At 37.5% G+C, this 15,289-nt stretch overlaps 1 protein-coding gene across 1 annotated transcript in view; it reads right to left on the reverse strand.

Annotated features, from left to right (window-relative positions):
• Rhbdd1 (rhomboid domain containing 1) overlaps positions 1 to 15,289 on the reverse strand; it is a 139,740-nt gene that overhangs the window by 106,421 nt on the left and 18,030 nt on the right. The window contains exons 2-3 of the mRNA XM_042679355.1: positions 7,532 to 8,032; positions 5,816 to 5,948 (exon numbers count right to left, since the gene is read on the reverse strand). Of these exons, the coding sequence (XP_042535289.1) occupies positions 5,816 to 5,948; positions 7,532 to 7,964 (566 nt within the window). The 5' untranslated portion in view covers positions 7,965 to 8,032. The remainder of the gene's footprint in view (positions 1 to 5,815; positions 5,949 to 7,531; positions 8,033 to 15,289) is intronic.

The raw sequence follows: 15,289 nt of genomic DNA on the forward strand, positions 1-15,289 counted from the left end.
CCCAAAGATACTCACATCCTAATCTTGGAATCAGTGAATGCAACTTCATATGAAGAGGACTTACCAAATGTAACTAAATTCAGAATCTTGATATAGGGAAATTATTTTGGATTATCACAGTAACTCCAGCATCAAATGTAAATGTCCATGCAAGAGACAGGCAGAGGAATATTTGATATAAATAGAAGAAAAGGCAATCTGACCTTGGAGGCAGAGATTGGAGTGATACAGCCACAAGCCAAGGAATGCCAGTCGCTACCAGGAGCTGGAAAATACAAGGAACAAATTCTCCACTAAAGCCTTTAGGGGGAACATTGATTAATTTCAGATTTTTTGCTTTCAGTATGGTGTGCGCGTGTGAGCGCACACACACCCACACCCCAATATTTTAAGCTACCAAGTTTGCAGCAATCTTTTACAGAACAATAAAAAAATTAATCCAGAGTACATCTGCTAACTGCCTCTGGTATCATTTTCTATATTAAAAAAAAATTATAAAATAGTCTCACAATGTGTATGTCTACCCTACCCTTGTCTTCGTAGGTAATCAACAAGAACCTTAACCTCACAATCCCTTTTCCCTTCCTTCACCCCAATGACCATCTCTCTATCAATCCTGTGTGGCATCATACCACAAAGGCCTGCTCTAAAGAATGTGGTTAGTAACGTTCCAACATCTCTTCTGTCTAACAAATCTTATTCTCATAGCAATCTGATTACAGATTGGGAAAAGCTCCTATTTCTTAATTCCTCCCTTTGCCTAGCCTACAGGACACTTTAGCGCCATTCTTCATCTTTCCCATAGCCATCACAGTGACAACCCTGTCAAAAGAATGTCAGGAGGCCATGAAGTATTAGGCACTTCACTTGCCTGGGCTCCTCTGGGGTGTGGGAGGGGTCCTAGTAATGTGTTCACATGGTCATAAAATTCCTTTAAAATTGCTCTTTTCATACCAACTTCTTTGCCACACTTCCTCCTATGTTAGGTGGCACAGATATTTTTGTGAGTTAGATACAGAAAAGCTGGTACATTTAATTTGTCAGGATACATTTAGCTTGTCAGGATACATTTATTTATGTAGTTCTATCACTACATTAAAGTCATTTGGGGGAAGTGTACATAGTTTCATCACTGCTAGTCACTACAGTGCAGAAGTAGTGCTACTCCCCAGCAAGATGTACTTAACACTGATTTTAACAGGAGGCACAGGAGCAGAGTCACAGGGCACTTTCAAGTGTCCCATGGCAACCAGTACTGGCAGCATGGTTACCATGCTAGAGTAACAGCCCATCTGGAAAACACTGCCACTCATCAAGTATGTAAAACTATCAGCACAGGACTCAATTCTCTTTAGAGCAGAATCAAAAGAAATTGAACAGAGCTGGGCACTGGAGGCTCAAGCCTGTAATCCTACCTACTAAGGAGGCTCAGATTTGAGGATCATAGTTCAAAGCCAGCCTGGGCAAGAAAGTCTGTGAGATTCTTATCTCCATTAAACCAGTCAGAAAACTGGAAGTGGCACTGTGGCTCAAGTGGTAAAGCACTAGTCTTGAGCTGAAGAGCTGAGGGACAGCTCCCAGGCCCAGAGTTCAAGCCCCACAACCAACAAAAAAAAAAAAGAAAGAAAAAAAGAAAAAGAAATTGAACAGAAATTCTTTTTTATCACAAACATACCTAGTAATGTAGTGTATGAAGTTATAAAGGCTCCATTTTCCTTTTCCTTTTTAAAAATCATACAACATAAACTATCAGAATTTATGTTTGTAACTCTCAACTTCTAGATCATATCAAATGCTATAAATAAGTAATCAGCTGAATTTGAATTTCTGGTAATGCAATTAATAAATAAGACAAAATCCATGAACATCAGTAAAGCACTTAGATGACTTGCTAATTGAGCACAAGGTACTAAAGAAAAGAAAACCATAGCCGGGCGCTGGTGGCTCACGCCTGTAATCCTAGCTACTCAGGAGGCTGAGATCTGAGGATCGGGGTTCAAAGCCAGCCTGGGCAGGAGAGACCGTGAGACTCCTATCTCCAATAAACCACCAGAAAACTGGAAGTGGCGCTGTAGCTCAAGTGGTAGAGTGCTCGCCTTGAGCTGAAGAGCTGAGGGACAGCACCCAGGCCCAGAGTTCAAGCCCCACGACCGACAAAAAAAAAAAAAGGAAAGAAAACCATCATTCCATGTCATTGCAGGTCACTGGCAATATTCAAGTTGACTCAAAGGACATTTGATATTAGTGTATGAGAAAACTTGAAAAGGTCTCAAATTTATAGCTCAAATATGGAGACTTCTTAACAGAAGCCTTGCCACTGGATAATAATTCTAAACATCGACATGATGAGTTATCAACTCTTTTCAAAACTCTCAATAATAAGAAATTAAGTTTGAGCAGCCATAATATTCTCTCCATAGAAATGTTATCTCAAATTATTTTCATATGAGGACATCAAAGAGCTTGTATCAAAAAACTGTGGAAGAAAACACTATAGAGGAGTGCCTGGAATTAGTATTATTCACATGGACTCCATTATGCTACAATATTCATCAGCTCCTAAAAATTTACAAATTTTTTTTTCAATTTCACATTTTTTCCTTTTGTGTCTGCTTGTGTGCTTTCCTTGAAGAGAGTTCAAAGAATCAAATAAGCTTGAAACTCTCAAAACCTGAGATCTGTCCTTGAAAATTCATTGTCCTCAATCCCTTGCTTTTGAGTTATAGCCCCTAAACACTGTACTAACCCTATCTAATAAACCTGTAAGTAAAAGTGATAGATGTAGCTCAGTGGTGAGCTGTGCAAAGCCCCAAGTTCAATCTCCTGAATTAGAAAAAAAATAAAAGCAAAAGAGGAAACAAAACAGGTAGTAATATAATAATGAATCACAAAGTCATGTTTTGTTTGTTTCATCTTTTGTTTTTATATTTTTTTTCTAATTCTAACCAAGATATTTTTAGTAGGATCAAAGTAACTTTGTCAAATATTAGCATAAAGCAGAGCCCAAAGCCAAGGCATCAATGTTTTCAAAGCTGTCACATTATTCCCTAGAACTCTCAGGACCAAATGCAGTCATGATCTGCCCAATTACTGTTTGTGAATAGCTTAGGGGTATTTGTAGACTGTTGTCATTCTGACAGAAAAATCACAAAAGAGAGTGAGGAATAGAATTCAAACAAACAAAATTAAATGGCACATGATTTATTCTTATTAATTTTAGAAAGCAAAAGTAGGTAGGATCCTTTTTTAGGGATACTGTGTAAAACGTTTTCTGTGATTTATTTCAAATTGGGAGGATTACATACATTTTCTTTTCATTTATAAAGTACTTTGATGTAAGTTACCTCTGGCTCCTTAAGTTACTTATAAGACACACGAGGAAAGTGATATTCCCATTTTACCAATGAAGAAAATAAGGCTGAAAGAGGCTGTCTGATTTGCCTCAGGTCCACTGATGGTCCTAACAACTGACCTTTGCCTTTTAGATTGCCACTGAGTAGCTTTCTTTCTCTGAAGGGCCTTTCTGAGTTTCACTTTCCTGTCTAGTCTAAAATTCATATGAAAAACTGTAGAGGTTCATAATTTGGACTGGACAACAAAAAACTTGACATCCATTCCCCCTTCCTTCTATCAATAGCATGGTGGTCGGGTGAGAATGAAGGAAACCTCCTCAGGGGCATGAACATCCCTCTGGATGACCTCGGGAACTTTGATAGCTCTTCAAACACATTCTCCTATCAGGGAACAAGGATATGGAGGGAAATAAAAAGACAAGCGAAGCTGATCAAGGACTAAATAAGGACACACAAGATCTAGAAAAGTAAAATCACCATGCAAATGAGTTTTTACCTTGGTAGTCAACACTGCCTGCCTATTTAGAGTGGCTTTTCTATAACACAACCTCACTGGGGAAAATTTCTAATTCCATGGAGCCCACAGGTCTATCAAATGTTTGCTTTAGCAGATTTTTTTTTTCCCTGCAGAAGGGAAGCCCATATAGCTCTACAACAAAAATGGGCCTTGTCCTAAAGAGTTATCACAAAGTGTTTCCACGATGTAAATTCTAACGGACAACCACCAAGAAAATAAGAATACAAAAAATGAGAACTCTAGTTTCTCTTTTTCTTCTAAGGTCATCTCATCTTAAAACACTTGTTTCTTAAGTACCCCAGACCATTGTTTAGCTCAGTCTGTTTGGACACATGTAGTAGATGCTTAAATAGTAGAAGGTTATCATTGAAAGCAGTCAATTTTTTTTAAGCCAATAGACCTATTCTTTCAAACTTTCAAGTCAGGAAATTTCACTTAATTCCAAGGCTCAGATTCAGAATATTAGATCCATCTACACAAGAGTAAGCATAGTATAGAAACCTGCAATCATGCCTTTTCCATATAAAGATGGGACTCTAAAAAAATGCATTATGAACTCTTCAGAAATAGTTGTATGAGAATATTAGAGGTCCTGTTATTTGGAGGACTCATTATAGGATGAAAGTTCAAGTACCAGAGGGAGTCATTTTCATATGAATGTTGGTTATTGCCAGTCACATACAAGAGGCAATCATCTACATAGAAAAATCTAGTCACATCAGGCAAGTAAGGGAGCTGTGACTGACAAGGTATAGAGAAGGCTGTTCAGATAAGAGGCAGACATTACTGGCCCCTTTTTCAAAGAGAACTTTGAAGATTTTGTTAGGCTTTCTTCCTTGACCTGTCACATGTAACAATACAATTGTAAATGAGTGGTGTTTAGTGCCACATCACTGCCATTTACAGAGCAGCTGCCAATGGTTGCCCAAGACGGGAAATTAACATTAAAGAAGGACTCAATAAGAATATCTCAAATGAGGTACAGCATCCAACACAACCACACACACATCCAAAAAAAGCTTTTGTCTTAAATAAAAAAAATCACTGAAAACGGAAGGAATAATTCCTTCTTACTTCTTGCTAAGCCTTTCTGAAATCTTGAAATCTCCCCCTTCTCCAAAGAGTGCCCGGGTCTCCACAGTAAAAATATGCAAACAAACCATGTATTTCCAGTTGCACAGTACAGATTAAGTGAAGCAGGTGGAAGATACAACACAAATTTACCCCTTTTATTCTAAAAACTCAGAGTAAGGAACAAAATAGGGAAACTACCACAGGAACAGGAGTACCAGGGCAGGATTTAAGAGGTCGGACTCTAATGTCCACAACAAGCAGTAAGTCTCTTAATCTGAATGTCTCCACTGAACTCCTCATCTGCACAGAAAAAAAAAAAAAAAAACTTATCTGGATCAGCAGATATGAACTACACTCCTCAAATCTCAGGATTTTCCCTAGATGAAACTATGGGCCAGCCACAGCAACAAGGGAGTAAAGGCAAAGGGTTTAGGAGCCAATGCTTCCACCAGCCTAAAAAATCCAGAGTTGATCTGTTTTCTGCACTGGGCTCTTTAGTTTTTTAAGAGTCATAGCTGAAATGACTAAAAAGCATTAGAGAAATGCATCTTACTTTTTTCTTAATCTTCCTAATAACAGTTTCTATATGCCTCTTTAGAACATTTATTAGAATTAATTATTATTGATTGTTGCTTAGTATTATTCAACTCTTATCTTACTAAGAAGACAAGAAAAATAGAGACTGCTATAACATGAATCCCCAAATTACACAGCTCAGTAGATGACATTTCAAGCCCAGAAATGTCATTCTGTCTTTAAAGTTAAAAAATACACTTAATTATAAAAAACTGTATTTAATTATTACTATAATTCTTATTCATGGAACATTAATTAAGCTCTTTGTTTTAATTCTCTAAGAGTAAACACTTACCCTGGTGTGAGGAAATGAATAGCTACAAGTTCTGCCCAACAAGCAAATCTATTGGGTACAAGAAAGCCCAAAATGTTGACAAAGCCTCCAGGACAATAATGGTTGTTAAGAACTTTCAAGGCAAACAAAACTCCTAAAAGAGAATAAAGAACACATAAATATCAACAATCCAAATGTGGAGAGAATCAGCACTTACAAAGAAAACTAATTAAATGTTACTCAGCTTTTTACTTTGAAAATTATTCCTTATAACCCAGCATTTGTTAAAAAGACAATGTTTAGGGCAATCATCTCTTTGATGTTTCTTAATATGGAAGCTCATTTTGACAGAAATATGAAAATGAGACACCACCAATAGTATTAAATACCACTGAACTCGACACCTTAAAACAATTGCCTTTATGTATGCTATATGAATTTTAACTCAATAAAAAAATTGCCAATGATACATATGTTTCTGATATCCATGGAAAGAAACTGAAGGGAAGGCATATTTCCTTGCTTCCATAGTTCCATGTCTAAGAGTGCATGTTTGTAGGAAAGCAGGAAGATTGTAGAAAATAGACAAATTTGATTTCCTTGTTTCAGGATTTTGTTTCCTTTTTCATCTTTACATTCTATTATTTAGAACAGCTAATTTGATTTGTGGTAGCAATTTCAGTTCCATGTACTATTGTAAAACCGGAACAACTAAAGAGGAGATGTGAGAGGCAATGCATAGCATAGTTGAAGCAGACAGACTGGACTCTAACCTCAGCTTGACTACTTACTAGCTGTGTAATCTTGAGCTAGTCACCTCAACTCACTAGATTTTACTTCCTTGTCTCTAATACCAAGATGGCGCCCCTTCACTGTGGATCTGTTGTATGAATTCAATTCAATGAGCTATGTAAGGTAATTACAATGGCACCTAACATTTGGTATGCATGCCATGGTAGGGCATGAAATAGTCACTTAAATGAGAATATCAAGAGACAGGCAGGATGGTGCTTCAGGTAGCTTACCTTAGATCAGTTGTGTCCTCCTTCTTACTGGCTCATAGTTGAAATTCTCATATGCTAAATGTGACATCCAGAGATTCAGGGCAAGCTAACCAGATCAGCCCAGACTCTGTTTTAGTACCTCCTAGAACAGGATGTCCTACAAAGCTTTGCTCAGTAATGTGACTTTTTTGGGGGGAGGAGGATAGGGGAGACTCCTCATCTGTACTGCAAGTGGGGCACACTTAACTGAGACTACATTTGCCTGTGAAACCTTTCTGAGCTATATGGACCAGCTTCTGTTGTTACTTGCTGCCTACCTGTAAGTAATCAATTTGTATCATGTAACTCATTGCATGTGAGTGTGTTCTGTACCTCATGTGTCTTAGACAAGTTGATAGCATATTCATCTTTTTTCTAGAGCTCCTTGTCACAAATACCCTTATGTGTCCCTCTGAAGCCCTACCGTGATGGGATTAGTGAATGCTTCTAGTACTACATCTTCCATAAAACCACCTTCTGGTGCATTCTGGTCCAGAATGTCCAAAAGTAAACAATGCAGCAAAATATGCAACAGCAGAAGTGATGGCTTCCTTGTGCTCCAGTCAGTATGTTATTCAAGATGCGAGCCCCAGAAGCCCTCAGCCACTCAGGATTCAGTCCTCATACTAACTGGGGAATCACAGAGTCACACCCTCAACTCATGCATACTCATTCAGATATTTGTTTTTCTTACCTGAGAAACCTACAGCACAGTTCCTCTGAAAGTCCGGCTCATTCAGAAATTCGGCACAAGCAAATTGCAAAAGCAGATACACCACTCCAGTGAGTAGGGAGAATGTGATAATAACGTAGGCAAACCATCTACTTCCCAGTCTTCTCTCCAGATGTATTCCTTTCCAGAGCATGGATGCCATATTAAAATACAAATGCCAATCATCGGCATGGTGAAGAGGAGAAAGTAATAGACGATGCCAGTCTTTCTGATGATAACACTTTTCTACACTAAGGCAGGAGTTAAGCAATGGTTTTAGAGGATTCAAGAACAACCAGACGTTGAGAGCCAACGTTGCTAGTGTCACAGGTGGAATATTGTTAATCCCAACATGGAAGATTTGAGAAAGGAGCAGAATCAGCCCCGTATTAATGCCTCTTGATCTCCGCTGCATGGTTAGATATCAGGAAGAGCCCAGTGGTCAGGTTTTAGGAATCCTGGAAGATGTACCAACAGCTGAACCTAAAACATACAATATATGTGAATTTTTGTTAATAATTAGCACATTTGACAAAACATTCAATTAAATAGGAACACACATTAGATACATCTTAATTCCCATTCTAACAGAACTATTTATTTTCAGTGTCTTATCTTCAGTGTCAGAGTAACATTCAAATTGCTAGCTGACTTTTTTTTTTATCATTTTATATTCTAAAATAGAAATTTTATCCCAAGTCCCAATGGACCAGCTAACGGACATGTATGCTTTCTCTGACAAATATGTCATGAACTTATGACTTGTCTTCTTATTAAAAACTTTTATAACCTGATGGAAAAGCTACAGAAACTATATGCAAATATCAGGTCACTTTCACAAAAATCCTGGCTAGGCTTCTTTACCAATTCCATTCAAAATGCTGACAACTGAGTTTTAAAATGCTACTAGCTACATTCTACCCCCAATTTTATACTGTCCGGTATCAACTTCCTAAATGCTTCATTTTCATGAAAACATCACCTTTTAAAAAGTACTACTGTGGGGCTGGGAACGTGGCTCAGTGGTAGAGTGCTTGCCTAGCATGCATAAAGCCCTGGGTTCGAATCCTCAGTACCACATAAGCAGAAAAAGCTGGAAGTGGTACGGTGGCTCAAGTGGTAGAGTGCTAGTCTTGAGCAAAATAAGCTCAGGGACAGTAGTACCCCGGCACAGAGTTCAAGCCCAGGATTGGCAAAAAATAAAAATAAAAAAAGTACTACTGTGTGCCAAATCCTGGATTGGAACACAGTTCTTGTTTTTAAGGAGCTAATTTCCTAGTAGGAAGTAGACTTCCAACTTCACATAGTGGTCTAAACACAGTAAGAGGAGGAACCCAGAGCACACAATTGTGCCCCCAGTGGTGGCAGGACTATAGTCTGACAGCATGAACTGCAGTTACTGACAAGAGTCCCTCACGCCAAACTCCTATTCCCCAGTCCCTAGATAAAGACTGGTATTGTAACATGCTTTGGATAATAAAAAGCAGAGGAAGGAATACTGTGTGAGTTCCAGGCCTACACTTCAAGATGCTTTGCAGTCTTCTCTTTCTTGAAGTCTCAGCAGGTGTCCACTGACCAACTAATGTCCCAGAAACAAAGCTGTACAAACTGACCACAAATGCATAGACTAAGTCCAGCTGAGTTCAACTTTATTTGTTGACTCACAGAACAGTGAGCTAAATAAATACTCCATTTACTTCATCAAGTTTTAGAGTAGTTTGTTATGCAAAAATTATTAATATAGATGGTATTTACTTTGGAAAGTGCCTGGTTTATGCCCATAAGAATTTATTAACAGATGAGAGATACAAGTAAGGATGCAAGAGGCAGAAAAAAGAAAAGAATCAGGTGGTTGGCAAGAAGAAAAGGGTAAGTCCTTTTAACAGGAAGAAAAACAATCACAGTCAGATGTAGATAACGATAAATAGCAGACTGGAGGACGGGATGTTGAAAAAGTTTTCATTTAGTGGTTCATGTTTCCTTATGGAGGTTTTGTAACCTAGCTCCTGACCCTAGATAACTCACTCTGACACCAAAAGGATTGTCACTCAGCACACTAGAGGACGTATGGGCCTTGGAGTGAAAATGAACTGGCTTTTCCTACTTACTACCTCTGTGGCCAAAGGCATCACTTAACTTTACAGAACCTCAATTTCTTTCTTTTTAAAAATTCTCTTTAAGTAGTTGTACAAAGGGGTTTCAAGTCAACATGTCACTTTGTGAGCACAATGAATTGTGATCAGTAGCACCCCTTTCATAGTCTCCCCCATCTCTCTCAATCCCATCCATCCCCTCAATTTTTCTAGTTTCATTTTCACATATATACATTGAATATTATTCCCTTTAAATTAGGAAAAACACTTTCACCCAAGGATTACCAAAATATGCCCTGAATAACTAAAGTGTTAGATAATGGTAGTTGTTTTGTTCACCTCTATAAACATGATATGTCTTTTGGGAAAATGAGTTCCTTTAATAAAGGTCAACTGTCCTTTCTTTCTCCTATGGATTCTTACTATTAATATCATACCCAATGCAATGATAAGTAGATCCTGCATGCATGTATGCATGTGTATATGCATATAACTACATATGTGTACATACAACTCATATGTGTACATTTTAAACTTCAACTGAAAAGCTACCAAGTAACTGGAGAAATGGCTGTATTTTCACATTATAACTCAAGTTGACTTAATTCTCCAATCACTATGACTTTTGCTATTTAGGTAAATTAACGTGTGTGTGTGTGTGTGTGTGTGTGTGTGTGTGTGTGTGTGTGTGTGTGTGTAGTATACACATAAAATATGTGTGAATATATATGACATTATTACTTGTAATAGAAATAGAAAAGAAAGGTCTTAATCATTGATCAGTAATCAATTTAAAAGAAATCACAAAATAAATTCTTCAGTATAAGTGCAAACAGATTCCTTTGGATGCTGGGCTCTTTTTTTTTTTTTTTTAAATAATCAAAAATCAAACGGAAATGTCTCTTTGTTGAAACGAAGGCTTCCCTGGATGACGAAGAATGTAAATGAAGGAGGGAACTTCCACTCTTCCTTCACACTGGGCACTGAGGGACACATGACACTTTGATCACTTCTGGACAGACCCTAAGATCTCTTTACTCTTGTCACCTGGCAGCTCTGTCCACACTCTCAAGGGCTGGCTGCTTCTGCTCCAGGGTCCACATTGCTCCCCAAGACTTGACCCTCTTTTCCAACCCCCTTTCTTCTGCTGTTCACTTTCCTGCTAGCCTTATTCCCTCCCTCATGGGCTTTCACTATCAGAGTTTCTATAATTTTTTTTCATATGAGTTCCAAATTTATATTCTTCAGCCTTGATTTCTCAGCAAGTTTCTGGGACATAATCTTCTATAGAGAAGATAGCCTGCCTGCTGTCTTAATTTCTGAAAGCAAAATTATCCTTTCATTCAGAATGATGATTCAGCCGCCCCTTCATTCACTCATCTATGTATAAATATTTATGAAGTGCCAAATGCATGCCAGTCCATGTATCAGGCACTGGAGGTACAGTAAAGAAAAAAAGAGTAACAAGCTCAGAACCTAAATGGCCACTTCTCTTTACTGAAGGACATGCAAAATACTTGCTGCAATAAATATAAGTATACAGTAAATAAAAATCATGTGGCTTGAATCATCACTGAATACATACTTAATGCAAAGGCAGATATGACCATGGCCAAAGTGAGAAAAGTATACCTATGGAATTCACTTTCACACAGGCAATGAGAGTGCCAGAGTAGGTAGGGTCTAAGGTTTAAAGTCCTAGGATATGGAACACAAAAAACGTACATTGTCTTTTGTTCAAGTCCTACCCATCAAACACACAGAAATGTTTAGAGTGTTACGCTGAGTGAGATGTCACAGAGGTATGACTAATTATGATTATTATAATTATTATTGTATTATAATGATTAATTATAGAAGCTTATCTAATAAATGAAATCCTGTCCAATCTACTTGGTTTTAGAAGTGGTTTATGCACTCTAGCTTGAACCCAGAGGGCAACTTCATAAACAAGTTAGAACCTAAGGAAGAGTAGGCTCATTCCTACCACTCTCTTACTTCCTAAATATATGCCCCTCCCACTTCACTGTGCCTCAGACTGCTCACTAAGCTCATTCTAAATCTGTTCATTCCCTCATTTTTCCCATCTCTGGACTTACAATACCTATCTAGTCCTTTACTTTAACAATGCAGAAATTGGGCTGGGAAGGTGGCTCAGTGGTAGAGCGCTTGCCTTGCATGCTCAAGGCCCTGGGTTTGACTCCTCAGCACCACATAAACAAAAAGAAAAAAGCTGGAAGTGGTGCTGTGGATCAAGTGGTAGAGCGCTATCCTTGAGCTGAAGAGCTGAGGGACAGCACCCAGGCCCAGAGTTCAGGCCCCACGACCAGACCCCCCCCCAAAAAAAATGCAGAAATTGTCCTTGTGTGCCATTCACCCCCATCTCCCTGCTACCATACATCCTGTCAAGTTTTGTTCGGTTTCTGGACCACAGTAAATCCTCCTGTAGCCACAGAATGGAACATTCCAGCCATGCTCTGGAGAGGAAATCTAGGACTGAGTTTACTATCCTTTGGCCAGTTACTGGTTTTGTGGAAACTGTTGGTGACCATTCTGTCAAACTTTGGAGTCTATGTTTGGACATGTAGTTCAGACTAGTTCCACCGTTCATTCTCATTTACGGGCTACATGTAACATTCCTATCCAAAACATCAAGTCTTTTTGGAATAAACACATTGGAAGGCCATGGGAGTTCATCACATTAAGTTGGACTCATTTGGTCTATTCATATAGCACAATCTGTTTGAAAAAAAAATGATGTTAATTCCCTTTTACTGCATATGCCAGAACAATTTCCAGTTAACAAACATAATGTGTTTTTTTACTGCTTGCATCATAATTGTTTCCTTTTAAATGATATGATGTTTTGACTTTTGGTTTTGGTGTATGTTAATACAAATATAAAGGGACAAATTCTTCAACCAAATACATCCTGGAGACAAATTGTTCAATGGATCCATTTCTTCCAATTTTTATCAATCTACTTCTTTTTAGCTCCATGATTGGTATGCTATTCTAAGCCACCAACAAACTTACATGATTATAATCAACAGTCTCTAACTGGATCATTTTCCACCAATGGTTAGAGTACTCGTGAAATAAAACTGAATTCTTCATAAGCCTCCAATTGCTGAGAACAGATGACAGTTCCTTGCGTACCCCCCCCCCCATCTCACGTCACCAGACACTATGCTCCAGCCATGCTAGCATATGACAGTTACCCAGGGCCACCAAGTCATTACCATGAATATGCTGGGGCTGGCATAGAATCTGGCCTTAGAGTATTTCCAAGATGACACAGATTAGTATTTCTTAGTGTATCCACAATAAACAAATGAGATTCTCATTCACTACAAATCTATGTGTTAAAATACTTAGATGTTTAAGTATTTTTTCCTGCACCTGTAACAATCTTTCACATGGCACTATATATTTTATTCTACTTAAGAGTGTTTTTGGTTCCAGAACAGTTTTGTAATACCTAATTCAACCTTATAGGAATAAACCTCTGATTCATTTTAAATGTATTGGTAAGTTGCTTTGTAAGAACTATTTGACAAACAAAATAGCATTTTAATTATGTAGTAATGCACAACAGACAGCACTACATCAAAGGTTGTGGCAGAGAGAAATGGAAGATTTCTTGAAATACTGACAGGAAAATTAGCCATATTTACTTTTAATGAGAAATTAAAAATTAAACAGGTATATAATAAGAAAAAATAAACATCTAGAACAAACAAAGAAACGGAATTCATAACTTGGGAAAACGATGTGTCTCAAGGGGAAAAGAAAGGAGTAAAAAGGGAAAAGGAACTAATTATAGTGATTTTCAATTCTACTTACAAAGCATAAAATATTTCATCATTACCATTTACCAGGGCAGTATATATCTCAATTTTCAGATTTAATGTTCAATAAGAACTGAGACCATTAAACTGCAAGAATACATACTAGCTATAAATCCTATTCCCAATTTAGTGTCTCATACTAACCAAATTAATTTCACAAGAAAGATCCACAAAATCTTAGTGGGAGTAATCAAATACTGCTCTGACAACAGAAACTTCTAAATGATTCTAAGTGCAAGAAACCCTAAAATTATTCATTGACCTCATCTTAAATTGTCTAGGGTTCTCTTTAAAACTCAATGAAAGCTTATTTTACATACATCAGGAAGATTACTACTATGTCATTATTATTTTATACCTTTGGTAAATTAATATATTAATATATTTCAAATATATGCTTAAAAATCAAAATGGAGGATGCACTCTTTGGGAAGACTGTATGGAAGGCTAACTATCCCTAGGCTCGGTACTCTGCTAATATCTGATTTAAAGTTATTTCATTATCTATCTATCTATCTCTAGTTTTGGTGGCAATGGGGTTTCAACCTAGGGCTTCTTGCTTTGAGAGTAGATGTCCTATGTTAAGTGAAATATGGTTTCATTCGTTTTTGCTTTGCTTAGTTTTCGGGTTGGATCTCACTTTTTTTTTTTTTTTTTTGCCCCAGATTAGCCTGATAGCAATCCTCCTATCTTGACTTCCCATGTGGCTGGGGTAATAGTCATACGCTCCCATGCTTATCTTTTTATTGAGAAATAGTCTTGGTAGCCATCGTGTCACTAGATCATAATCTCCTATCTCTACTTCTTGAGTAAATGGGATTATAGCTTTGATTTTTTTAATATGCCAGTGATTTTTCAGTATATCTATAAGGTTGTGCAATCACCAATATTAATCCCAACAATTTTCATGACCTCAAAGAAATACCACCAGCAGTAGCAGTCATTTTCCTAACCCCTGGCAAGTACTCATCTAATTTCTATCTCTCTAATGCCTTTATTTTGAACATCTCATATAAACAAAATTACATAAAACCTTTTGTCTCTGTTTTTTTTTTTCTCTAAAACAGGCTTTCAAAGTTCATCCACATTGTGGCAGTACTACATTCTTAGTATGTTCATTCTTTTTGTGCTCAAGTAATACTTCACTGTATAGCTACACAATATTGGGTTCTACTATTCCATCAGTGGATGGACAATTTAGTTGTTTCTGCACTTGAGCTATATTAAATAATGCCCTGAAATCAACTGGAAATAGGATTTATAGCTAGTATATATTCTTGCAGTTTAATGGCCTCAGATCTTATTGAATATTAAATCTGAAAATGTATTTTCAGATCTCTTGGCCATATACCTACCATTTACTGGTTTGTAGTGGAACTCTATGTTCAATTTTTTTCTGATGAATCAATTGTTTTTCAAATTTTTGCACCAATCTACATTCCCTCAACAGTATCTGATGGTTCCATTTTCACTAAATTCTCAAAAACACTTGCTTTACACATCTTTTTATCAGAGCCATGCTAATGAATGTGAAATAGTACATTCCTCTAATAGCTATAGAAACTGAAAAAATGCATAAATTTCCATTGCCTGAAGTCCCACAATACATGTTCACAGGTATATGTGTATTCAGATCCTATCCTCACTCTCAAGTAATCATCTAACAAGCTCAGCTCAAGAGGAAGTTTCAGAAAGAAAGGGAAACTACCAAGAAACAACATAGCAAGTACTGCAAACTCTGCAGTGCTACCATTTCCCTATCACAGGGGGCGCTGAGCAGAAATGTGAGTGAACTT

This window comes from Dipodomys spectabilis, unplaced genomic scaffold (assembly GCF_019054845.1).
Source record: "Dipodomys spectabilis isolate Male_0828 unplaced genomic scaffold, ASM1905484v1 ptg000051l, whole genome shotgun sequence".
Lineage (NCBI taxonomy): Eukaryota > Metazoa > Chordata > Mammalia > Rodentia > Heteromyidae > Dipodomys > Dipodomys spectabilis.